Here is a 27,207-nt window from a genome sequence, read left to right on the forward strand (position 1 = left end):
TAGTGAAGATGTGAGGTTCCTGCTGTCTTAGGGTTCAAAAAGACAATCAATAGTTAATATTATCATCACATTATTTGTTAATTGGGTTAACTTTGAAAAGTCCCTTTGTTATGGTTTGCTGTACAGTACCCAGTATCTTGTATATAGCTGTGCTATTGGAAGCTTCTAATCTACTTGGTCTAGGCTTTTGAGAGAGTCCACATATCAAATACATAGCCTATATATTAAAAAGATTCAGTTTGTCTTTTGAGAAACTTTGAGACATACAATTGATTTCCCCCTCTCATATTAACTAACTACTGATTTATATGTCTACATTTTGCTAGGAGTGTACATAAACACCATTCCCACCACCAAAGGACTGTGACCCATCCCTCCCGCCCACTCCCACCCCCCACTGGCCCAGGAAGCTACATGTCTACCCCTCACCACTGGGTTTTTACTTTGGTGCCCTAGGGTGTAAACTTTGACCACTTCCACCCACTTACCCCAATTCATTTCCCCTTGCCCCATTTTCACGAGATTAGATTTCTAGACCTCACCCAAGTGATAATGTATTTGTCTTTCTTTACATTATTCCCCTTAATACAGTGATCTCCTGGTTAATTTGTGTTGAAAATGGCAGGATTTCTTTTTTTCATTTCTAAATAATATTTCATTGAGAGCATATAGCATATTTTGTTTATCCATTCACATATTGACAGACACCTAAGTTGTTTCCATGTCATGCTTTCTGTAAATAGTACTATAATGAATGTAGGGGTACAGATATCTCTTTAAGATAATGATTTTATTTCCTCTGGATAAATAGCCACATATGTCAATCAATATGTAAGAAATGCCAAATAGAAGGTCTTGTCCTCCCAGACTTAAAATAGCCTACAACTCAGTTGAGAAGATTTGTGTACACAGATCACTACAAAGCAGAGAAGGGACTTATCACATAAAATGAAGAAGAAAAATGTAACATTTTCAGAATGGACAATGTATCTGAGCTATGATAATGCTTTTGTATTGTCCCCTGCATGCATGCTGTCCCTTAAATCAGATATCTTCAATGAGAGAGAGAGAGAAAAAAAAAGGCTGCTGGTCTCTGGGACTGATGAGTGGGGAGGGAGAGAGGTGTTTTTGCAGGCAGCTGCTCTTTTGGTTTCCAAGGGAAACAGTGGTAGAAGCTGCACCAGAGAAGGGAGTGGGAAGGCTGTGGTTTAGCATGGAGGGCCATTATTCTATCAGGTGGCTATGTATAGGAAGTTGTCTGTGCTCCTTCAGTGATGTGGGACTTTGCAGAACAGTAAAGCACTGACAGATTGCTAACCTACAGATTTTAGTTGTTCTTTAAATGATGTTTGTTCTTAGAATTTGCTTTGCCATCACCCCTCAGATCTTGAACAGATTGCTTCCCCAGGATTATAGTACAATTTTCTCTCCCAAAGAGTTCATAAATACAGGTCACAGAGAGGGAAAAACAAAGAGACTTCTGAGGTTTGTGTATTCAGGATATGATTAAAATAGCACAAAGGAAAATAATAAAACGAGCTATTTTGTGCCCTGACTGAATGAGAAGCTCCTAAGATGTCTGGTCCAAGTCCCTATTCCTTCCTTCCTTCCTTCCTCCCTCCCTCCCTCCCTTCCTTCCTTCCTTCCTTCCTTCCTTCCTTCCTTCCTTCCTCCCTCCCTCCATTCCTTCTTTCCTTCCTTCCTTCCTTTCTTTTTTAATTGATTTAATAATGATCGACAAGACTGTAGGGTAAGAAGGATACAATTCCACACAATTCCCACAACCAGAGTTCTGCATCCCACCCCCTATTGGAAGCTTTCCTATTCTTTATCCCTCTGGGAGTATGGACCCAGGATCATTATGGAGTGCAGAAGGTGGAAGGTCTGTTTTCTGTACTTGCTTCTCCACTGGACATGGGTGTTCTCGGGTCGATCCATACTCCCAGTCTGTTTCTATCTTTCCCTGGTGGGGCAGAGCTCTGGAGAGGTGGGTTTCCAGGGCATATTGGTGAGATCGTTTGCCCATGGAAGTCAGTTTGGTGTTATGGTAGCATCTGAAACTTGGTGGCTGAAAAAACATTAAGATATTTCTAAGTTATCATTGGAATCTAATTCAGTCACCCACTCTGTGATCCCAACAAGGCCAGGAAGCTTCAGTCAGGCTGCTACTGGTAGTTCAGAGGTAGCCTAGCAGGGAGAGAAGTAAACCAGGAATGGATGGGACAAACTAGACCATGGAGATGACTTTTACCACGCAGACCAGGAATCAAAATTCTAGAGTTCAAAGAGTTCTACTTGGGCTTCTTCATATTTCCTACTTCCCGTTAGACTTTCCCTGCACATGGTCCCTACAAACTCAAGAGACAAACAGGGGAATGTGAGCCTTGGTAAGCAAATTGGGATGAAGAACTGGGCTTAGTTTTGCCAGGTAAAGCAAAACTATTTCTCCAAAGTAGATCTCAGCCTAATAAACTAGTGTTCACTGATTCAACTAAATTATTTACTAAGTACCTAGTAGGTAACAGGTATTGATCTGAATACTACTATGTGTACACAACTGCACTAGTCTGTACCAGTGTTGTGGTTCTCAACTGAAGAGACATGCTGGCTGGGGGAGATATTGTATGGCTATGCAAAAAGACTTTAATGCTTAAGGCATCAAAGGTGCCAGGTTCAGTACCCCTCACCACCATAAGTCAAAGCTGAGCAGTGCTCTGGTAGAAAAAAAAAGTAGAAAAGAAAATGCATGTTGTTATTGTTGGGTATAATGTGAAACTATACCCTGTAATCTTTATTTTTTTAATTTTTAAAATTTGTATTAAGGAAGTAGTCATCTGCAGGACTGCTGTTGTCACATGGGTGTAATTTCTTTTTTCTCTTTCTTTTTTTTTTTTTTTTTTTTTGCCTCCAGGGTTATCACTGGGCCTTGGTGCCTGCACTATGAGTCCACTGCTCCTGGAGGTCATTTTTCCCCTTTTGTTTGCCCTTGTTGTTTATCATTTTTGTTGTTATTATTGTTGTTATTGTTATTGCTGTTGTTGTTGTTGGATAGGACAGAGAGAAATCGAGAAAGGAGGGGAAGACAGAGAGAGGGAGAGAAAGACAGATACCTGCAGACCTGCTTCACTGCCCTTGCAACTCCCCTGCAGGTGGGGAACCAGGGGCTCGAACTGGGATCCTTCTGCCAGTCCAAGCTCTTTGTGCCATGTGCGCTTAACCCGCTGCAGTACCACCTGGCCCCTGGGGTGTAATTTCTTATCTTTCTGTGATAGGTATCTGTCATCACTTTGACCACCAGTCTAGGGCTTCTTCCACCATCATTCATTGTAGAACCTGTAATCTTATAATCTTTTGTACCACTATTAAATCTCTAATAAATTGTTGGTATGCATCTAATTCTGCTTCTAAAACCCCTTCTGTTTCATTGGTTTAATCACCCCTGCTTAACACTGTATTCTATTTACATAAACCACTGTTAACTAAGCACCACCCTGCCTCCAGGGCATTGGTTTAATCCCCACTGGTTCATGATGTCTTTTTGCTCTGCCCCCTCTCCTTGTCACACCCTGATTTTCACCAATCTCTTTTCACTCCACCCTCTCTACATCACATCCTGTTTCCACCCTACTTGGCGAGAATATATATATAAGGACAGGATTGTGATTATATATAGTTTAGATAGCTTAGCTTAGATTGTGCTGCATTCCACATGAATAAAGAGATACTGCTGCCCAGCTCAGCCATGAGTCTCTGGTCGTCTGTCTCCTGCCCACGAAGCTAGCTCAGCAATAAATACTTAAAAACTGGTCTGGATAATGTACTGCTTTGCCACATGCATGACCTAGATTTGAGCCTGAATTGAAGGAAGAAGCTTTCATGTTGTGGTCTCTTTCATTTTGTCTCTCTGCCTCTGTCTCTACAAGAAAGACATTAAGAAAAATAAAAAACACATATCATGGAGAGGGAGCTAGCAGGGCCTGGTATGATTAGCATTCCTTCAGAATTGCTCAGAAATTTTACTGAATTGGAGATATGTTGGGGGAGTTCTCATTATCTGTAGTCTAACAAGTCCTATAGGTAACACATAATGCTTTGAGAACCACAGGACAAAACTGTGCAAAGAATTTATGATTTAGAAGCGTAATTAGGACAGCATTTAAGAAAACATGAAGATTGCGACAATTTCACACAGTTCCCACCACCAGAACTCAACCCCTCTCCCTTGATAGCTTTCCTATTTTTTATCCCTTTGGGAGTATGGACCCAAGGTCATTACGGGGTGCAGAAGGTGGCAGGTCTGGATTCTGTAATTGGTTCCCTGTTGAACATGGGCATTGGCAGGTCGATCTATACTCCCAACCTGTCTCTTTCTTTCCCTAGTGGGGCAGGGATCTGGGGAGGCAGGGCTCTAACACACATTGGTATGGTCATTTGCCCAGGGAAGTCAGCTTGGCATCATGGTATTATCTGGAATCTGATGGCTGAAAAAGAGTTAAGATCTAATGCAGAACAAATTGTTGACTAATCATGAACCTAAAGGCAAGAATATTGTAGATGAAGATTTGGGGTCTCCATTTTGGAAAAAGCTGGTAGGTCTGTTTTAGGTATATTCCAAGGTATATTTACTAGTTTTTTTTCCTGAGCTTGACATCTAATATACAGGTGGACCCAGGTTATTGTCTGGGGAGATGGTGTCATAGTTGGAAAAAGGACTAGAAAGCTGGATCAGAGAAGAGAGCAGCTCCCAAATATGGGAAAAGTATGTAACTATTGTTAACTGTAGACCCCATCGATTTGATCTGGGGCCCATATTTAGCACAGGATCCTATGTAATCTCTGCATCCCTGTAGATCTGACCTTGCATTCTGTGGTCACAGCTAGGAACATTCTAGGTTGCACTAATTTCAGGACCCATCTTCCTTGGTTGGTAGGTAGAGTATGTTGCCCAATCTCCCTTCAGAAAATGGACCATTCCCTACTATTGTTGATCCACATTAAGGGGCCCACAAAGGGGTCCATTATGTTATTCCTGATGGAAATGACCAATAACAGTGGCTAGAGGGATCTGTTAGAGGTCTAGGACCATCATGTCTGTGTAGGAATCCCAGGACACCTTGACTAAGGGTCCCAGGTGATGGGGTGGCTTGGTAGTGATTAAAGAGTCATCATTAAAGTATGCCAATCTCTTGCCTTTATTCAGCTTTTGTAGTCCTTACTATGTCTGACAAGGTTAGCTTTGGAGTGATTGAGGGACGTGTAATAGGAGGTAGGTGAGGAGGGTATCTAGCAGAGAATCAATAAATGAAGCAAGTAAAAAGACCCCCCCAAAGACATCATAAAATACCTAATAAAATAGTTTTTACTTACACCGTCAGTTTTTACTGGAGATCATAAACAGTATGTTGAAATAGAACATGTTCCTTGTCACTAAAGAGCTCACAATATCTGATCAGCAGTCTCAATAAAGCATAATTCCCAATGTTCAGAATCGAGAGGGAGAGAGAGAAAAAGAGCCACAGGCCTACTTTGTTGATATTTGCTCAGGTCTTGGGTGAGGCTGAGAATGCTGTTTCAACATCTTGTGGGCTAGGACTAGGGAAGGCAGGGATCACAATTTCTCATTGATTGCTATCTCCAGACTATCCAGACTATTCATTCATTGGCCTCCCCCACCAACTTGTGAGTCCAGTGAAGACTTGGTCTGTGCAATTTGGTGCAGTGTACCAGGTCTAGCACGGCACCAGGCTCCGTCCTGCCCCTGGACTAGGACTCGAGTAAAGCAATGAACAGTAGGCTGAGTTTTGAATGGAAAGGTGTGGTGGGCTGAGGCCACATGAGGGTGACAAGAGCAGAGTCAGTGAGACTTCTTCTGCACAAGCCAGTATTGCCAGATGCCCCAAATGTTAACTGCTGGTCTCTAGTCTCTTGCTGGGAGGAAGAGAAGTGAGCTTTGTAGAGGCCTCAGGCTTATTGGAAAGCAGTGATTCCAGTGATTCCAGGCTCTCTCTCTGAAGAGTGAGAGCCTGTGTTTGTAAATCCTGCTTGGGAAGAGAATAGAGTCTAGGGCTGTCTTTCCCTCACCGGAACGTTGGCCTCTATATTACTGCTTGTGTGTCATACCTTATTTTTTCAGGGGACCTGTGAGATGAATTCATGCATTTAAAGTGATTTGTCTGTTCTTATATGTCTATTATTTTAGCTAATAGAATTTGTCTATACTACTTTTACTTCCTAGATTTTATTGTAGTTTTGGAGTAATTTAAAGACTGGTTTTAGGGTGCGGGGGCCTGGCAGATAGCATAATGGCTTTGCAAAGACAGATTTTCAGACTTGAGGCTTAAAAGTCCCAGGTTCAATTCCCAGCACCACAATGAACCAGAGCTGAGCAGTGCTCTGGTAAAACCAAAGCCAAAACAAAACCAAAACAAAAAAACAAAAACCAAAGCAAAACCAAAACAAAACCCCCCTGTTTTGGGTACTGGGTGGTGGCAGACCTGGTTAAGTGCCTGTATTACCATGCACAAGGACTCTGGTCTAAGAACCTGGTTCCCACCTGCAAGGGGTATGCTTTGTGAGTGGTGAAACAGGACTGCAGGTGTCTCTCTATCTCCCTTCCCCTCTCAATTTCTCTCTGTTCTGTCAAATAAAACAAAGTTTTCTAAAAAAAAAGAAAGAACAGTGCTGGCACTTATAGATGGTTCTGACTTAGAACTTAAAAAAATTAAAATAAAAAAGGGTTTGATCTTATTTATTGGAAGCTATTTCATAATCCTTTTTTTTTGCTCTGTTTAGTTAGATATATTCAGTTAAAATTTGCCTTTATTGAAATACACTTCTATTTATTTATTTGTTTATTTATTTTTGGTGCTAGGTTTTTTGTGCATTTATAGTCATCCTGGAGGATTATTTCCCCCATTTAATTTCACATAGACACACAGAGAGAAGAAACACCACAGCATCTCTCCATTGTCCATGAAACTTCTGGTGCCATGCCTGGTGCTCTCATGTGGTGCCAGGGGCTTGGAGCTAGGACTGCATACATGGTAGTATTAGCTTTTCTGGGTGAGCTGTCTCCTGGTACTCCCTCCTCTCCTTTTTTTACTGGACTGACATTGGCTTATGTACAGGTGTCATATGTACAGGCCTCTATGTCAAACATCTGTGTATTTTATGCTCATCACCAAAAGTTTAGCCTCTATCCATCGTCACATAGCTATGTCAAATGTTCTAAATGAGAAATTTCTTAGCTACTTAAAAATATGTATCAATTTTTTAAACATTTTTTTGACTCTTTACCACTTAATTTTTTCCTGTTCATTTTATCACCTTAGTTTGTTATATCTTATTTTATTTATTATTATTATTATTTTAGCATTTGCTGTTAGTTTAGAGGTGAGAAGTGATGTCAGTGAGGGTTCAAGGGGTGAAAGCCAAAGCTGTGTCTGACTTCCTTAGGGATCCTTTTTAAAATAGTTTTTTAAAATTATATTTATTTATTTATTTGGATAGAAACAGTAAAAAATTGAGAGGGAAGGGGATAATAGAGAGGGAGAGAGACAGAAAGATACCCGCAGCACTGCTTCACCACTTGTGAAGCTTTCCCCTTGCAGGTGGGGGCCGGGGAATTGAACCCAGGTCCTTGTGCACTGTAACATGTGTGCTTAACCAAGTACACCACCACTTGACCCCACCCCCTTAGGGATTCTTGACCCTGCTCCTATCCTGGCAGTTCTGCATGTATGTGCTCTCCCTGTGCCACCCTCACCCCTGCCCATACAGAAGGAGAGTCCTTTCTGCCATTCTTAAAGGAGAATTTGATATTCATCATGCTCAAGAAAAAGAGAAAGTCAAATCAAATTCCATTTTATCCAGTCAGATATGGAAATTCACAAGATAAATTATATAGGTCAAACATTATTAAGACCAGCCTCCAACATTTCTCAGGAGAATTGCTGAACAGTGCCATACCTGTATTCCAGAACAAACCAGGACACCTCTGAACCACCAGCCACAATCTCTGAGCACCTCACAACCTTTATAGAAAAGGGAAACTTTACTGGGGTAAGTGTCTACAACTTGGAGCCTGAAGACTGACCTGAGAGAATTCCCAAATATCCTTGATTTAAAGTTCCGTTATGCATTGTTGGGTGAAAGCAAAAGAAGGACCATAGTCAAAGCTGGGGAATTACTTTTTGTTGACCTACTTACAGGATTACAGACGACGTTGATTCATTTCCTTTCTGGTTAGTAATTCAAAAGCTTGGTTGTCAAGTGCTTCTAGAACCACTAATTCTTGTCCTGTGTATGGTGTGACCACCGTAACTTGTGAAGGGAGACAGGAAGTGGGAACGAGGTCAAACATGGAAGGAGGAGAAATTATACTGGATAGGTTTATCTCTTTCTTTTCCTTATTATATAAGATATGCTAGATGAAACTCTTGAGTCCAAACCCAGAGAAGCCTGTTTTAACTCCCACTTTTCCTGATTATATTTCATTTTATTTATTTAATTTAAAAACATATTTAATTATTTATTTGATGCAGAGGGGACTAGAGCACCATTTTGATATATGTGGTGCTAGGGATTGAACCCAGGACCACATGTACCATGTGCAAATAGTACAAATAGTACCTGGGTTTGAGCCCTCGATCCTCACCTGCAGGAGGAAACTTCACAAGCAGTGAAGCAGATCTGCAGGTGTCTCTCTTTCTCTTTCCTCTTCCCCTTTCAATTTCTCTCTGTTTTATCCAGAAAAGAGAAAGAGGAAAAGAAGGAAGGAGGGAAGAAAGGAAAAGAGAAGGGGGGAGGGAGAGGGAGAGAGAGAGAGAGAAAGGAAAGAAAAAATTGGCTGCAGGAAGCAGTGTAGTGCCAGCGCCAAATCCCAGATGGCAGGACAAAAAAAAAAATAAATAAAACGAGTGGTGAAGACTGGGTGGGCATTTGTGGCAGAGGAAAAACTGGGCAAAAGTCCAGAGTGGTCAGCTTCAGGGCACAATTAAGGAATAGCCAAGAAGCTGCTACAGTTGATAGGCGGTGGTATGAAGGGGCTGAAGATAATTGCCCACACTTTCTATGTTAAGATATCTAGACAGCTACTTTTTAAAAACTGATTTACTTTGCAGAGTAGTTTTAGAGTGAAGAGTTCTTTCATAAATGATAACTCATCATGAAAAATAAGTGATTAATTGCAAATATATTTGGTAGCTGCCAGATCTTCACTACTCTGAGTCAATGTTTTCAGATAGAAAGAGAGAAACAGGGACAGAGAGATAGAGGGAAACACTGAAGCTTCCCCCACTGTGGTGGAAGTGGGCTAGATTAAATGCCCTCACAGGTGAGCTATCTTGCCGACACACAAAAAATGTCTTTTAGCATAATGGTTATGCAAAGAGACTCATGCTTGAGGCTTCAAAGTCTGAATTCAATTTCCCACACCACCATAAGTCAGAGCTGAGCAGTGCTCTGGTTGAAAAAAAAAAGCCTTTCACGTTTCCCTTTCTAGGGATAGATCTGTCAAAGAGCACACAGGAGATGTTTTCACAGCCACTTGTCCTATTTTGTAAACAGTCTATTCTGTAACTTTGCCCCATTAGGGATAAAACATACAAAGCTTTGGGTCGCTATTGAGGATATTAAGTTTTCAAGAATAGGAACAAAGGGAATAAAGAAAAAAAAAACCACTAATAAGGGACAGACCCAAGGATAATTCTCTTGTAACTGGTGATTTAATATCAGACCCCACATCCTAATGCATTTGGAAGCATCATGTATAAACTTCTATCTTATGGGTACACTGTGTCAAGTGGTGAGAAACCAAAGGCATAATATCTGGCTCAGTGGTATTTGCATGATTTTTTTTTTTTTCGCCATTGGAATGATAGTCCTTTACTGAGATATTTGGCTGACCCAAACATTTGTCTACATGTCTATTTTCAGTTTAAATTTCCCAGTAAGGAACTGAAAGAGTAAACTTATGGGCAGTGTTTATTGAAGACCTGTAATTTCAAGCCACTTGTAAGTCACTAGTAGAGAATAATATATGTAATATGTGGTAAGTTACTTAAATACTTTTGAAATGCTACAAAAGTAGTATTGTCTGTTATTCATTTTGCTTGATCGACATACTTTAGAATATTGACACCACTGCAGTCTGATCTTGAGAAATACACCAGTGGTATCTTCATTGGGGTAATGCCTCATCTTTTTCTTTACTATTGGTCTGTTGGAAAAGTCATGATGTATTTTTGTTATTTATTTATTTATTTATTACCTCTTGTTGCCCTTGTTTTATTGTTGTAGTCATTTTTGGATAGGACAGAGAGAAGTGGAGAGAGGAGGGGAAGACAGAGAGGGGGAGAGAAAGATAGACACCTGCAGACCTGCTTCACCACCCATGAAGCGACTCCCCCTACAGGTGGGGAGCCGGGGGCTCGAACTGGGATCCTTAAGCCAGTCTTTGCAGTATTTTTCTGCTTTTATATGCAGAAATACATCATGACTTTTCTGATAACCCAAATAGTTCTGTCTGATAAGACTTGGTTTAAAGATTTATTTAATTTGCAATCTACATTTTCCATCTACACAAGTAAAGTGAAAATTACTGATAGGGAGCATTTCATCCAGTTAAACACTTTTGGACTTTTACTCTCATCTATTATATGGAAGAAGTCTTTCCATTATAAAATTTTCATTTCTGTAGGAAAATGGCAGATAATGTAACCATGTTACCAGCAATAGAAAAAAGTGTATGAAACCATCCATAAGGAATGGCATGAAAAATGATGGTACATCACTAAAATGGCATATCTCACAGCTAGTAACAGATAACTAGGAACACTGCACAGAAGCTTAAAAACTTACTCAGGATATAATTAAAGAGAACAAAATATATAAACTGCAGTTTCATGTGGGAGAGGTCTGGGAGACAATGTGTTAACATGAAAATTTAGTTGTTCTGTTGGGATAGTGGGGCTGTGGATTTTCTTTAATTTTATAAAACAATATTAATATAGACTAATAATAATAATAGTGAATTCACCGAGTAAATCATGCTATATAGCAGAATGGAGATATGAATAAATAAGTAGAGTTTGGATATTGTAGAAAAGAAAACATTAAAAATAATGAATTTTCCTTCCTTGATAGTCATGGATATCAATATCCACAGTAGTGAAAACATATTCAAAGTATAAGTGAGATAGTTTAGGAAAATTGTGATTTAATAGCATTGATTTTTTTTTTAAGATAACACTGCTCAGCTCTGCCTTATAGTGGTGGGGGGAATAGGACCCAGAATTTTGGAGCCTCAGGTTTGGAAGTCTCTTTGCATAGCCATTATGCTAGCTACCCCTGTCCTGATATAACATTTTCAAAGGAGCTGGGATTTGAAAAAAGCCTAGACTTAACTATATCTGGATTCTTTCTTTCTTTCTTTCTTTCTTTCTTTCTTTCTTTCTTTCTTTCTTCCTTCCTTCCTTCCTTCCTTCCTTCCTTCTTCTTTCTTTCTTTTTTTCCTTTTTTTGGGCCAAGATGATTGCAATAGAAACTCAATCTTAAAACATTTGTCTACAAAAAAAAAATTTGTCTAAATATGCCCCATCTTGGGAATATTGGCTGAATTAACACTTTGGAATCAAGAAATAATTTTGGGAAAAAGAAACCATATGCATAATAAATAGGAATATAGAGATGGCAAAGTTTGGAAAAATGAAATTCCTGTTTAAAATTAAGTTGAAATGACATTTGGATTAATTCCAAAATAAAGGAAACTGATGCTGTCTTACATTTACATTTGTTTGAAAGCTCTTAAAGGGTACTAGGAACAGTGCTCATGTCTGTTATGTCAACATTAATAATGTTAGAACCGTTAACTGGGATAAGCTATTCCACATTCATCTAGAGGACTCCAACACTTTTCTCTTCTGTTCCTGTTCCTTTTTTTCCTTCCAAACTGGATCTTCACTGCTTCAGGTTGGCTTTTTCAAATAGAGACAGCAAAGCAGGGGGTGGGGGTGGACGGGAGAAACCACATCACTGAAGCTTCCTTTAATGTAATGGGGCCAAGGCTTGAACTTAGGTTGTGCATTATCCAAGTGAACTCTTTTGCCAACCCTCAATCTAACATTTTATTACTTGTGATAAAATGTAAGCCTCCCAGGTCAGTATTTACAAAACATTGTTTTAGCACTGCAGAAAGTTCTCTCAAATGTATATTTAGATTTCTTAAGTATCTTAAAGAGGCAGATGGAAGAAACCTGAAGTTTCTTCTGAGATAAAACTTGAAAGCAGAGATACCTTATAACTTTAAAGTTAATAGTTTACTTTGGACTTGGCAATTAGTGTGTGTGTGTGTGTGTGTGTGTGTGTGTGTGTGTGTCAGAAAGAAAGAGATAAAATCATTTGAATTAGTTCCAAGAAATCAGAAATTAATTCTTCCAAATCCTAAAACATATCAGGCACAGCAAGAATCTCTTTTTAGAGCCAGTGTAAATATTGCTGAGCAAGCCTTTCTCTCTCATGTGTACTCTTACCTCTCCTCTGTCTTTAGAGGCAAACAATTTTGTTTTTTATTATTGAGAGTGATCTAATAATTCATTTCATTGAAATTAGATTTTCTTCTTTTCTTTTTATTAAGAGGTACTATGATTTCAGGAAACTATTTCTCCCACTCCAAATCCAAAGTAAATTATATTTAGTGTAAGGGTATGGGTTAGAGATTATTTGGGGCTATACCAACTTAAAAATTTCTCTTCAAAGCATTCTGCTCATAACATTTTCACTTTATTCCCAGAAATTTACTTTGTTGTATAAATAATATTTTGGAAAAAAACCAATATGCTTTTATTCATCTACAAAATTCTCTTGAATAGTAGTAAGAATTCAGTCCATGTTGCATAATTGTTGTCATGAATGTCATTAATGGTGGCATGCATTGTTACTTTAATTTATTTCATGGAAACATATATAGTGTCTTTGACATGATTTCATAGGATATTAAAGTTGAGAATGTTCATGAAAATTAGCCTGTTAATCCCATTTCAGGGAACTGAGGTACAAGAAGATAAATTTTGCCCAGGATCACACATCTTACTTTCTGGCATTTATGTTCTACTTAAAAAAAGTCACATACTTTTCTATATTGAACTTGATTTAAAAGTTGTGATTTGTAAGGGCAGAATAACTGATTCTTAAGACAGAATATTTGTTACACTTACTGTATATCAGAGCTGAGTCTGAGATGCACAAGAGATATGCTGCAAATTTTGTCCTCAGTTCCCCTTTTGGAAGAAAGTGTTGGAAACTACTGGATTTTTAAAAACAAATCAACATTCTAGAAGGATGAAAATCACACTGATTTTCTAGATGATATATATATATATATATATATATGTATATATATATATATATATATTTAGACCTTCAGGAGGGATCAAATGGCATCTGGCTGATTAGCCTTCTTGCCTGTTAAAAGTTGAGTAAGTGACTGAGCATTTTGGGATCCCACTGTGATTTTTCTTTCCTAAGCAACAAGAGTTAGCTATAAAATAGACTTTTTCTCATGTAATGTTCATGGATTAGGGGAACTTAAAGAAAACTGAATTAGTTAAATCTGGTAGAATCACTTTTGTCTCATCAGCATTTACAGTTTATGGGGAATATTGAATAGAAGTACAAATAATGACATTTCCATAAGTCTAACCACTACATTTCACATAAAACCTGCATGAAGCACAATATTTTATAGTCTTCAGATTTTAAAAGGTTTATAGGGATAAATCACCAGAACATGTCTCCTCAAAGTATTAAAGACACTAGTACATATATGTAAAGTTCACTATAACTTGATGAAAAGAAATTCTAATCTATGAAAATATTACATAAAATCATTTTTGTACATAATGAGGAAATCACACAAGAATGGCAGTAAATATTAAGAAAAAAACTGTGGATAAAGACCCAGAACATAAACTGAAATAAAGAGCTTAAGAAGCAACACAGTCAACTAAAAATATTAAAATTTTACACAGCTAGTCATAGTTATTTCACTTTATTTGAGATTCCTGGACCTGTCAGAGGAGAATACCATAAAACTCAATTACATAATTTGGCTGTCTTTAACTTCTCTTGCTCCAAAAACTACCCCAGTTAAGGAGGGATGTAGTTAATTCTTATCTTGATTTTTGTCCCTAGTAAACACTAAGTGTGAAAAGCCTTTTGCCAGACAAAAACCATTCCATATAATGAGGCATTAGATCACTTTTGCTTTCAATTTCTGCAGACCTAAGGCAGCTGCTTCCCTATGGGTAATCCATGTATCATTTCATGCCTGGTATATACAGCCCAGTCTAGATTTATCTGCTTTCAGCAGGTGCTGGGTAGGACATCTGGGGTAGTTGAAAAAAAAAAATTAACATGATCTAAATTGTTCAGAAGCAATTGTAACTGTTTCCTCTCTTATCCACTGTCTCTTCCAGTGTCCTTAACCCTCATCAACTTTCCCTAGAATGTGTCCCCAACATGCTTATTTACACAGCTCTCAGGCACTGGAGGTTAGCACATCCATCACATACCAGTCACTTTCTAACAGTGGGAAGGTTGTTGGAGCAGGGCAGTTTCATTCCACTGAGAGCTGAGTGTAGTCATGTTTCTATCAGTACAGCCATTCCTGTTTGCAAAACCTAGACTATTGTCTCATGGTCCCACCTGCCTTGACTTTGATTGATGTAACAACAGTATCTGTCATAGGGGCTGTTCTGCTTGTACGAGCAAACGATGATACTGTCCTGGGGCACAAAGAAGATGCTGTCCTCGGGCTCAGGGCAATCAGACCTGTCCCAGGCTGAGCACTTGGCGTCCAAGGCACTGTAGGCGAGGGAACTGGCAGAGGGACAGTAGCCGTCCAGGTATCTGGATGTCTCCTCCCGATGGCCGCTCTGGACGAGGCTCTGGCATTCTCCTTCTTCTGTGGGCGTGGGGGTGGTGATGGAGCTGGCTATAGGTACTTCATTCTGCCCCTGGGTGGGAAGCTTCCCTCTGAGGCTGGCCTTCTTCGCCAGCTCATCAGAGCTCCCTTTGCCGGACTCCAGATCTGAAGGGGTCCTCAGTAGCTCCACCACCTCCTTGTCCTTGGGCTTTCGGAAGCAGGGCAGCTTGCGGACCCACAGCAGCTCGTTCTCAGGCCACTTGGTGCACCCCTCGGTTTTCCTGGCCAAGGCAATGGCTGCAATGCCCGGCAGGCAGATGGCCGGCCCGATGGCCAGGAGTGGGATGTTTCCCAGAGTCTCTCCTTTCATCCCGGAGACAGTGAACATGAATCCAAAGACCAAGAAGACACTGACCAGGGCCACCACCAGTCCAGTCCTCGGGTTAATGTCATCAGGCCGCATCTTTCATTCCATCCAGCTCGGGGGGCTGCTTGCCGACCAAGTAGCAGTGTTGCTCTCTTCTCTTCTGTCATAGGGGAAACCACAGTGGGTTAAAAAAGAAAGGAAGGAAAGAAGGAAGAAAGAAAGAAAGAAAGCCAAGTCAATTTCTCATCCACTAAATCTTGCCTACTCTTCTCTCTCTCTACTTCTATCTCTCCCTCTGTTTCTATCTCTCCGTCTGCCTTATTACCTGCCTTTCTCTTGCTATTGCAACCTCTGTTTTTTCCTCTCATAATACACAACCCTCCAGCTGGGGTCACCCAGGTACCTGAGGTTTCCTGCCGTCTCCAGGGAGCAGGGAAAGAAGCCAATCTGAGTCTCCTTAGAAACCTCCACAGCAGCTGTCCCCTCGGCTCTCTCTCTTGTTTCTGGAAGGAGAACTTGATTTTTCCACCTGACTGTATCCAGGAGGTGGACGTGGGAGCAAGCCTTTGTCTACGGTGGCCGTCGGTCCTCAGGGCTGGCAAGGCAGAGCCCCGGTTCAGCCGGGCGCCGGTCTGCGCGGAGCGCTGGAGCGCTGGAGCGCGGCGCTGGAGGGAGGTAGGACTTAGTCTGGGAAGGAGGGAAAGCTGGCGAGTCTGGCCTCTTTACATCACTGGCAGAGGAGGCTCAGAAACCGCACTGGACGCGCGGGGGCGCGAGGGGGCCAGACCCCGCGCAGAGAGGCCACCGGGACAACAGTGCTGTTTAGGGGATAGTGGCGGCTCACTGGGAGTACCCGGTCGCCCCCAGGGAGGGTTGAGCAGGGTGATCGTCCCGCCGGCTTCTTACGCGCAGGAAAGATTTGGGGGAACACTAGGCTGTCGGAACTCAGCTCATGGGGCAGACTGGGCATCTAGTCCCAGCCCTGGAGGTGTCCTTTGGGGACCTAGACACTTTGCTCCAAATTATAACTCTGGGCAGCAGGACCCAGCGGATAACAGGGAGTCAGCCCCGAGGTTAACAGGGCAGCCCCTTAGGCTGTGGGTGCCCCGCAGTTCTTGGGGAACTGTAGTTCTGGTCCCTGGAGGGGTGTGGCTTTGGAGGGCGGTACTGGCTTCAACACGCTATAGAAACAGTCAAGACTAAGGGTTCTAGGTCTCCCCTGATCCCAAAGTGCCTGCACCGGGCACCCAACATTTGGCTCTAGAGTAGGAGGCACCTTGACGCGAGTGTCAGGTTCCCATCCACCTTGTAACTCCGACTTGGGGCAAGGCTTTCTTTGTCTTTGCTGAAGCGGGTGTGGAGAGCTCATGTCAGCTGCTGAGGGTGAACTTTTCTAAACTGGAGAGGAGCCGGTGCAAGACTGGCTTTGGCTGTGTGATTCTTTAACAAGGCTGCCAATTTGGGCAGATGGGGAATGGCGAGGAACACAAAGTAGATGGAGAGACTGGAGTTCTGATCTTTCAAGTCAAGGAATTACCTTGGAAAGAATTCGACATCCAGGCCTTATCCAGGCCAGCTGGTTGTATGCTTTTGAGTAAGTGATTTAACCTGAGAGTTAATTAGCCCATCTGTGAGATGAGAATATTACTACTAAACATATAAAGAGATACCAGGAGTATTAAACAAATGTTAAATTTCTAACACCATGGTAGGCACATGATCCCTGTTCACAAAGTGGGTGCAACATGTATTTGCAGAGTCACAACCAGTGGAAAACAGGAGGTAATTCATAAAGTGCCTGCCTGTGTCCAGGAGGGGCCAAAGTACCATAGGAATGTATTAATCAGGGATCAATACACAAGCATTCCATTTTGACAGATGGTGACAGCAGGTTAGAGGACAGGTTGGAAGGGTTAAGTAGGAGGAAGTGGTCTGGGAGGTGCCTCAGTGGACAAAGCATTGGACTTTCAAGCATGAGATCCTGAGTTCAGTATCCAGCAGCACATCTACCAGAGTGACACCTGGTTCTTTCTCTCTCTTTCCTTCTATCTCATGAATAAATAAATAAAATCTAAAAAACAAAATAGAAGTTGGGAGAACTGAGAAGATGGCAGTTCAGTAAGCCTGAACTTTTTTTTTTTTTTTAACATTGCTGGACTTGCAGCAGTAGTTAGGAGAAAGGCTCTTTGAAAGCCATTTAAAGGTAGAATCAAGTATTTTGGATAAAAGAAATTGAGATGTCAGTAGGAATCAAAATCGATTCCCAAGACACTCATTTGCTTGGTTTTGGAAGTTAAGGAATCAGACCACCAATCTACAATCTATCCATCATCAACAGTTTGTATCTTTTGCACTAATTAACTAGCTTCTCTATTTCTGGACATAGAATCATTGTTTCAGGAGATAGGACAAAAGTAAGGTATCAAATGTTAGATCATTTGTATCAGGACAATACTTTCCCTACAGAGATGGAAATCTGCTTATACTTGACCAGAAGGATGTCATGTGGATCACTGCTAGTTGCAAAGGGATCCTAGAAACTCAAAGTTTTTTTGGAAGAGGGAAAAATTTATTGTCATCCTGAAAAATAAACACACACACACACACACACACACACACGTTTGTTAGCCAAGAAAAGGGAGGAAATGCAATTGGGAAAACTACTAGCAGTGTGTTACAACAATGAGACCTGTTTATTTTTTTTGAAGCCTTCTCTTCCACTGCCTTTACTCACCTCATTCTATTCTATTTACTTGTAATTAACCTCAAATTACATGTGATTTACCTCCTAGTTTTCTGGCCACTCAGACTGCTTTATAAACTACTTTCTTTTTTTTTTATATTTATTTTATTTATTTATTCCCTTTTGTTGCCCTTGTTGTTTTATTGTTGTAGTTATTATTGTTGTTGTTGTTGTTGGATAGGACAGAGAGAAATGGAGAGAGGAGGGGAAGACAGAGAGGAGAGAAAGATAGACACCTGCAGACCTGCTTCACCGCCTGTGAAGCGACTCCCCTGCAGGTGGGGAGCCGGGGTTCGAACCGGGATCCTTATGCCAGTCCTTGTGCTTTGCGCCACCTGCGCTTAACCCGCTGCGCTACAGCCCGACTCCCTCTACTTTCTTTTTTTTATATATTTATTTATTTTCCCTTTTGTTGCCCTTTTTTCATGCCTTTTTTTTGTTGTCTTCTGGTTTTTCATGGTTGTTGTAGTTATTGTTGTTGTTGTTATTGATGTCATTGTTGTTGGATAGGACAGAGAGAAATCTAGAGAGGAGGGGAAGACAGAGGGGGGAGAGAAAGAGAGACACCTGCAGACCTGCTTCACTGCCTGTGAAGTGATTCCCCTGCAGGTGGGGAGCTGGGGGCTCGAACCGGATCCTTATGCCGGTCATTGCGCTTTGCACCAGGTGTGCTTAACCCACTGTGCTACCGCCCGACTCCCTAAACTCTCCTTTCAACAAAGGCCTTCAGGGTTGATATTCTGCTGGTTGTGTTCCTATGACTCATCTCTTTCTCAGTCCCTGATCTAGTTTCTCTTCTCTTTCTTACTCCATAACAGTTCAAACACCAACTGATAGACAGGTGGCTCCTAAATTTAACTCCTATTGTTCTCCTCCCATCCCCTTCCTTTCAAATTTGTAGCATCTAATTGTCTGCCTGATGTTTATCTGTATGACATGCAGATTCCTTCAGCTCATCATGACCCAAACTGAGCTCATTCTACTTCCTCCAAGCTTGTACTTTTTCATTTGGCTCCATAATTTTTCTTACACATACCCAACTGAGGAACTTTGGAATTGCTCTCTTCTTTTTACTTCATGCAACCAACAGGTTACCCAACTGCTTATGGTTTCTTCTCCTAAATTCCTTGATCTTCTTCCCACAACTGCGGCAAATCACTTTACCTTTTCGGATTTCTACTTTTTGTGAAACAAAGGCTTTGGCTGAGAAACTAGTGGAGGTTCATTTCAGCTCTACTAGCCTGTGGCGCTCTGGTAGTCATTTCTACAGAGCTGAGATGATGCCAGAGTTGTGCAAGTGCTCTAAGGATAGTGATAGAGATCAGTTGGATTCTAAAGAAGCAATGTTGCTGAACAGAAATGCCCTTCTCTTTATTTATTTATTTTAGTTTTATTAGTGATTCAATATTGATTTACAAAATTACAAGATAGCAGGGGTATAACTTTGCACCACTCCCACCACCAAAGTTCTGTGTCCCCATTCGTTCCATTGTATGCTATAGCAGTTCTCCTAAGATTGCAGATATGAGTTAACTATTATTTCTGTCTATATTTGTATATATTTGCCCTATTCACCCATGGTCCCATCTTCTCTTCCTTTCCAAGTCACACATACACCTATTACTACATTCTAATGTCCCTCCCCTTTTCCTCTTCTCTCTTTGGGTCCAGATGAAGCTGGAATTCAGAGTCCTCTGGTTCTCTTCCCCTGTAAGTATGGATCAAAATTCTTTTTAGGGTACAGAAGGTGGGCGTTCTGGCTTCTATAATTGCTTCTCTGCTGGACATGGGCACTGGCAGGCCAATCCATAACCCCAGCCTAAGAAGCTTTCTCTTTCAGGTGATTATCTAGTTCTACTCTGACTTTTAAACAATGTATTTTAGCTACTTCGCTATTAGGTAAGACCTCCGCATAAAACCACAGGGAACTTCAATTACTATTTAATTATAAGTCTCATTATCAAAACAGTTTCTTCTTAGAGGTAATTTCAGATGGTTTTGGAACAGCAGGCTTACTTACCCAAGTCAGCAGTAAAAGTGGGTGGGGCTGGGAGATATCATACATTATTTAGAGAAAGAAAAAACATTCTCTGTGTTTATCGATGGTTTTTTGCATGCACAGGGTGATTGCACTACGACTAAATGGAAAAAAAGCCTCCAGAAATTCTTGAAATGCTGTAAGCACGTAAAACCATTTCCAAATTATTTTCATCAAAAGAAAAAGGAAATTCAGATTGTAATGAGACATGTTCCTTTGATAAAGGAAATTGCAGATATTGATAGAGTTGGTGCGCAAATCTCCCAGTTCACTTTATTTTCTCCCTTTCTCTCTCTGGCAAGGTCTTAGAACACCCATCACTGTACTCGCCCATACCATACTCATTAACCACAGTAGACTATTTAAGTTTAATTTCCAGATTCTTGTGATTGGAGAATTGGCTCAGTTGTAGAGTACAGAATTCACATACATCAGGTTCCAAGTTTGATCCCCAGCACCACATAAACTAAAATGTGCTCTGGCCTCATTCTCTCTCTCTCTTGCTTCCTTGCATATATGCACACAGCAAATGAATACATTTTAAACAAGCAAACAAAATCTAGTATCAGGGCCGAGAGGTGGTGCACCTGGTTGGTAAGCCCACAGTGGATATGAAACATTCTATTGAACAATGCTAAACTGTAAGGTTTTTGTCATGATCCAAATACCTCAGACATTATGACTAGCAATCTTTTCTGTGGGACTAATCAGCTGCATACAAAAAAGTACATATGAGATTATTTATAATGCCTTCTTCTGGAAAAGTTTGGAATGCCCAATAAAAAAGGATAGATCATACACTGTATGGTGTTATCAGTTGGAGAAAATAGTGCACATTCAGTTAAGGGAATATGATGTAGTCAAAAAATTATGTCTTAAGGATTTTGCTCATGTCCCATGACTGTTATAACATTGAGTCCAATACAATGTTAATGAAAAAAATTATATATTTAGTGACTGAGAGATAGCTTAATAGATATAGTACACATCCTTGCATAAGACCCTAGGTTTGAACTATGTTATCACATGGAAGCACCCTTAGGTAGCGCTAAGGGAATTCCATGAATGGTCAGACAATACTTTGATTTAATGCAACTGGTTAGAGTTTTGGTTTTTCTCTTCTTCGCTAGATTTTAATATTTATCAATAGATGCTTACTTATGTGACTGTGTCCACACTTCCCTTGTACCTTCCCAAAATGTCTCTATAACTGAGGAGGTAACAGAAATCTTCACTGGAGTCTCCATTTGCACTCCTAACTTTTCTTATCTCACTTGGGGCCTCTGGAGATGTAAAGTATCTTCCATCATTTTTCCTGTGCTGAGACAACAGTTTAAAAAACTTGCGGTTTGTTAGAGTTCATTAGGTTGTGCAAAACACAATATAATATACAAAGGAAGCCAGAACTGCCACAAAACTTTTCTTAAATTAAAAAAAAAAAAGAGTTGGTAAAGCAAAAGTATTAAGTTAAAAGTGCTAAAGGCGGAAACCTTTTAGGTATTTGAGTGGTTCTTGCCAAACATCTATTTGCTCTCCAGGACTGAGCTTACTCAATAGCTTAGATCTTTCTCCATGTTCTCTTTCTTTTGATTCTCTGCTATCTCCGAGGAACAAGAAACACTGCAAGAGGACTGGTTGCAGGATGCACACCAGGACCCATAATACAACATGGCGGGATCTGAAAAATCTGGTTCACAGAGCCCTCTCCCCCCCACCCCCCAATATCTTATGCTATGACTGGCCAGTTGTGTTTTGTGAATGAGTGAGTTAAATGACTGAATTTTTTGTACAACTCATTTTGCTCAGTGTACTCTGAAACTTAATTGACTTTATATAAAAATGCTGAATGCAGCCATGATTTCTGGAGACGTCCAGAAACAATCCTAAAAAAAATTTTTTTCTCTTCTTTTCTCTTCCTCTTTCAATTTTTTTTTTTTTAGTCTTGGTATAAATATGAAATGTTTAGTCTTAAACTGTGTGAGTAAAGATGGTTCAACTAAGACAGTTACAGATCTAAATTCGTGTTTGAAATGATATGTCTTCATAACAAAAGTTTTTCTCCTCCTGTATGTTATAGACTACATGCTTATGTGTGTGTTTCAAGTTTGGTAAACATTAACTTTACAGTTAAAAGTATAACTTTGAAGCTACATTCTTACCAGGCAGAGTTAAATGAAGTAGTTTTCAACACAATTCTTATAAAGGTAAAATTAATTTGCTAAAGTAACTGAGTATTTAAGGTAAAAGTCTAAATATTTAATGTGATGATTCATCATCTCCAAAATTAAAATACAAATTCTCTATACAGGACATTTTTGGAGGGCCCCCAAAAGTGCCCTGTGAACTATCCTGTGGAAATTAATCCACAACAAATCTGGCATCAGTCTGACATTGTAAATGTTCTAAAAAAAAAAAAAAAGACATCGTCTCTAATATGTGTTAACTCTCTAAGTAACCTGAGTTTGTTTAAATTCTAAGGTAAAAATGAGTTAAAAATCAATATATTTTAACTAAATCTGGTCTGAAGATCCTTGAACACACCTAGGGTGTGTCTCTATCTTCAATAGGTGTAACAAAAGGTAGAAAAGACGCTATTGATATGTAAAGCTCTCGTCTACCTTCTCAATTAAAGAGAGAGAACCAGCCCGGGTGAGTGATAGATCACACAATGTTCAACAGAAAGTTGAACACACACACACACACACACACACACACACACACACACACCACAGACACTCGTGCCTATTTCTAATAACGTTGTACTTTTTTAAAAAAAATGTTGTGTTACATGTTCTTGAAGATGAAGAAGTTGTCCTCAGAACTTCAGAAATAAGGCTACCTTTTGAATGTTAAAAAATTCATATGCAGAGTCAGGTGCATCATGAGTGGTGAAGCAATGCTACAGGTTTCTCTCAGTCTCTTCATTTCCTCCTTCCTTCTCACGTTCTCTTTATCTCTCTACAATAAATGAATAAACGAATAAATAAAATATTGAAAAATTCATATGTAAGGAAAGAATATCCCATTCAGGATGAAACCAAAAGTTAGTCCTGAAAACTGTGACAAGAGTCTTGAAAATGTAAAAAATTGTCTTGGAATAGTTTGGGATTTTTTAAAGTTTTTTTTTAAAAAAATTATCTTTATTTGATAGAAACAGCCAGAAATTTGAGGAGGGGGAGAAAGAGAGAGGGAAAGAGATAGAGTGACCCTTCAGCTTCACCACTTATAAAGCTTTCCCCCTGGGGAGGGGTTAGGTGTTCAAACCTGCATCCTGTCCCATTGTAAAATGTGTGTGCAACCAGGTGCACTACCAGCTGGCCCCCAGTAGTTTGGATTTTACCTTTTCCCACTAGGGTAATCACTGGGGCTTAGTTCCTACACAATAAATCCACTGCTTCCTGTGGTCATTTTCCTTCCTTCCTTCCTTCCTTCCTTCCTTCCTTCCTTCCTTCCTTCCTTCCTTCCTAATTTGAAGTTTCTTTTTTAAAAATTTTTTTCTTATCTTTATTTATTGGATAGAGACAGCCAGAAATTGAGAGGAGGGGGAGATAGAGAGACACCTGTAGCCCTGATTCGCCACTCACAAAGCTTTCCCCCTGCAGGTGGGGACCAGGGTATTGAACCGGGTCCTTGAGCACTGTAACATGTGCGCTTAACCAGTTGTGCCACAACCCGGCCCCACCTTTCTTTTTATTTGATAGGACAGAGAAAAATATGAGAATGGAAGGAAAGATAGAGAGAGAGAGAGAGAGAGAGAGAGACTCTCACAGTACTGCCTCATTGCTTGTAAAGCCTCCCTCTTGCAGGTGGGACCGGGGGGCTCAAACTTGGGTCTTTGTGTATAGTAATGTGTACACTCAAGTGGGTGTGTCACTGCTCAGTCCCTGGAATTTTTTTTTTTTTGATAGGTACATAGAGGGAAAGAGATGGAGGGAGGGAGGGAGAGAGAGAGAGAGGGAGAGAGAGAGAGAGGAGAGAGAGGGAGAGAGAGGGAGAGAGGAGAGAGAGAGAGAGAGGGGAGAGAGAAAGAGAGAGAGGATATGAGACCACAGTACTGAAACTTCCTATAATGCTCTAAAGGCTGGGCTTGAACCTGGGTTGTACACATGGCATAGCAGTGCACTATCCAAGTGAGCTATTTCACTAGACCTGGATTTCTTTTAAGGAAAACACACACACACACACACACACACACACACACACACACACACACACACACACACACTAGCAAATTCCATCATGTTTCATCCCTTAGGCACAGAAACCATCAACCAAAAGAAAAGAGCAAACCAAGCAGTCAGACATTTGCAATGCTTATCCAACACTATTATCAGCGCAAAGATGGGGGTTTACAGGGAGGGGTAGTTTGTCAGGTTTTAGTAGCTCCCAAATATTTCATTTTTTTCTATTAGTTATTTAATAATGATTAACAAGGGGTAAGATAACAGGGGTACAATTCCATATAATTCACACCACTAGAGTTCTGTATTCCATCCTCTCCATTTGGAGGTTCTCTATTCTCTATCCCTCTGGGAGTATGGACCAAAATTCTTTATGGGGTGCAGAAGGTGGGAGGTCTGGCTTCTGTAACTGCTTCTTTGCTGGACATGGATGTTGGCAGGCTGTCTATACCCCCAGCCTGTTTCTGTCTTTCCCTAGTGGGACAAAGCTCTGCCTTCCAAATATTTCCAGACCATTTCTCTCTCACCTAGAGACATTCTGATAATGACTTTGACTTCTCGGACATCCCAGTACTGTGAAGGCTATGATCATAGTAGTCAGTCAGCATCTTCCTCTCTCCTTCCTGTTTAAAATAGCTGTGCTGAGATATAACTCATATCCCATACAGTTTATTCACTTTAAGTGTACAATTCCAAGAATTTTATTTAAACAACTTTCACCACAATCTGATTTTAGAACATTTCCATCACCCTAAAAAGAAAGCTGGTGCCCATTTATAGCTACTCTTTATTCCCACCCTCTGTCCTAGGAAACCACTGATGTGCTTTCTGTCTCTAGAGAGTTGCCTCTCTGAATAGTTTGTATAAAATCATACAATATGTGTTCATGTCTGTCCCCTTTTACTGGACATACTGTTTTTGAGGTTCAGACATACTTTCACATGTGTTAGTACTTTGTTCCTTTTTATTGCCAAATGCTATTCCTCTATACAGTTATGGCACAGTGATGTTTGTTTATCTGTTGATAGACATTTGAATATTTTCAGTCTTTTGACTATTGCAAATAATACTGCTGCAATCATGTATGGATACCTTTATGTGTGCATATATGCCTTCATTTCTCTAGAGAAAATTGAAATACTTAGGAGTATTGCTGAACTTGGGGGTAACTTTAATTTTATATGCAGCTGTCAAACTTTTTATTTAAAGGGCAAAAAGAAATTTAGAGGGAGGGGGATAGATAGGGGGGAATAAGACAGAGAGACACCTGCAACACTGCTTAACCACTCATGAAGCTTCTCCCTTGCAGGTAGTGACCAAGGACTTGAACTTGGGTTCTTGTGCATGGTAGCATGCATTTATTTATTTTTTTTGTAACATATGCTCTTAACCAGATGTGCCACTGTCTGGCTTCTGTCTCCTTTTATTTCTGTCTTATTTTCCAACCTGAATTATTAGTTTTTTTTTTAGCTTGTTTATTATCACCAGGCTTCTTCCATGCACATTATCACTGATCCTAGGTCAATGCTTTTGCTCCATTAGAAAATTATATAGGGGGTCGGGTGGTAGTGCATCTGGTTAAGTGCATGTGGCGCAAAGCACAAGGACCGGAGTAAGGATCCCGGTTAGAGCCCCAGGCTCCCCATCTGCAGGGGAGTCGCTTCACAGGCAGTGAAGCACATCTGCAGGTGTCTGTCTTTCTCTCCCCTTCTCTGTTTTCCCCTTCTCTCTCCATTTCTCTCTGTTCTATCCGACAACGAATGACATCAACAATAACAATAATAACCACAACAAGGCTATAATAACAAGGGCAACAAAAGGGGGAAAAATGGTCTCCAGGAGCAGTGGATTCATGGTGTAGGCACTGAGCCCTAGAAATAACCCTGGAGGCTATATATAGTGGGGCCAGGTGGTAGAGCACCTGGCTGAGTGCACATGTTACAGTGCTCAAGGACCCTGGTTTGAGTCCCGGGTCCCCACCTTCAAGGGGAAAGCTTCACGAGTGGTGAAGCAGGACTGCAGGTATCTCTCTATCTCTCTCTCCCTTCTCCATTTCTGATGATCTCTGTCCAATAAATAAAGATAATAAAAAATAAAAAAAAAACATATAGCAGGACACCAGCACACCACTGCAGAAAGAAAAGACACCAGCACACCACTGCATCATCCAAGGAACTTCCCATAGTGGTATGGTGCTCCCTTGGGATGCTGAGGACTGAACCCACAACCTTGAGCATGTAATATGCACATTCTATTGAGTGAGGTCTCCTGGCCTCTCATCATGAATTGTACTTAGTATAAAAAAAAAAAAAGAAAATGAAAACATTATTTTACCTAATAGTTACAGTTTTTCCTTAGATGTGAATATTTGCAACAGCTCCCTTTATAAATGAGTGAAGTAGCTTCTTTCTTTACTTAACCAGGCTCCTATAAATTTTGTTAATGAGTTGCTGAATGAGTTGGATGGCTGTTGACCATGCAAATTGTTCTGTTAATTTGGAGTGGGGATACTGAAAAAAAAAAAAAAGAACAAACAAACAAGAGTGTCAATTGCAGGGAGTGAAGCTGAAGAGTGAAGTGAATTTAGTGAGTGAGGCATCATATCAGGTCATGAGCAGGAGGAATAAGAAAAGGGAATCAGAAGGGAATGAGGGAACAAAGCAGATATGCACAGAGAAGTTGATGAAAGAACACAGAGACCCTGAGAGAAAAGGATAGTCTCAGTCCCTGATGGTTCTCTGTTTCCAAGTTATAGCTTTAGAAAAGAAGGACTTCCCCTACTCCTGACTCCACAGTGAAAGATTTTTTCCTAATATGATTTTGGTCTCTCTCCACTCTGGGAGGTGAGTTACTTGGTAAATTTGGGAAAAAATAATTAAGCATGCTTGATTTTTCTATTTCTGAATTGAATTGACCATAAAGATCAAGGGTTCAATTTCAATTCTTCATGTGGAA

General features: G+C 40.4%; 1 protein-coding gene across 1 annotated transcript; it reads right to left on the reverse strand.

Annotated features, from left to right (window-relative positions):
- Window positions 1-13,908: 13,908 nt before the first annotated feature.
- TMEM215 (transmembrane protein 215) lies at window positions 13,909-15,857 on the reverse strand. Its single transcript, XM_007522878.3, has 2 exons — window positions 15,694-15,857; window positions 13,909-15,450 (listed from the first exon to the last, which is right to left on the reverse strand). The coding sequence occupies exon 2, from the start codon at window positions 15,384-15,386 to the stop codon at window positions 14,679-14,681; it is 708 nt and encodes a 235-aa protein (XP_007522940.1). The 5' UTR covers window positions 15,387-15,450; window positions 15,694-15,857; the 3' UTR covers window positions 13,909-14,678.
- Between the last annotated feature and the right edge of the window lie 11,350 nt (window positions 15,858-27,207).

Source organism: Erinaceus europaeus, chromosome 10 (genome assembly GCF_950295315.1).
Source record: "Erinaceus europaeus chromosome 10, mEriEur2.1, whole genome shotgun sequence".
Lineage (NCBI taxonomy): Eukaryota > Metazoa > Chordata > Mammalia > Eulipotyphla > Erinaceidae > Erinaceus > Erinaceus europaeus.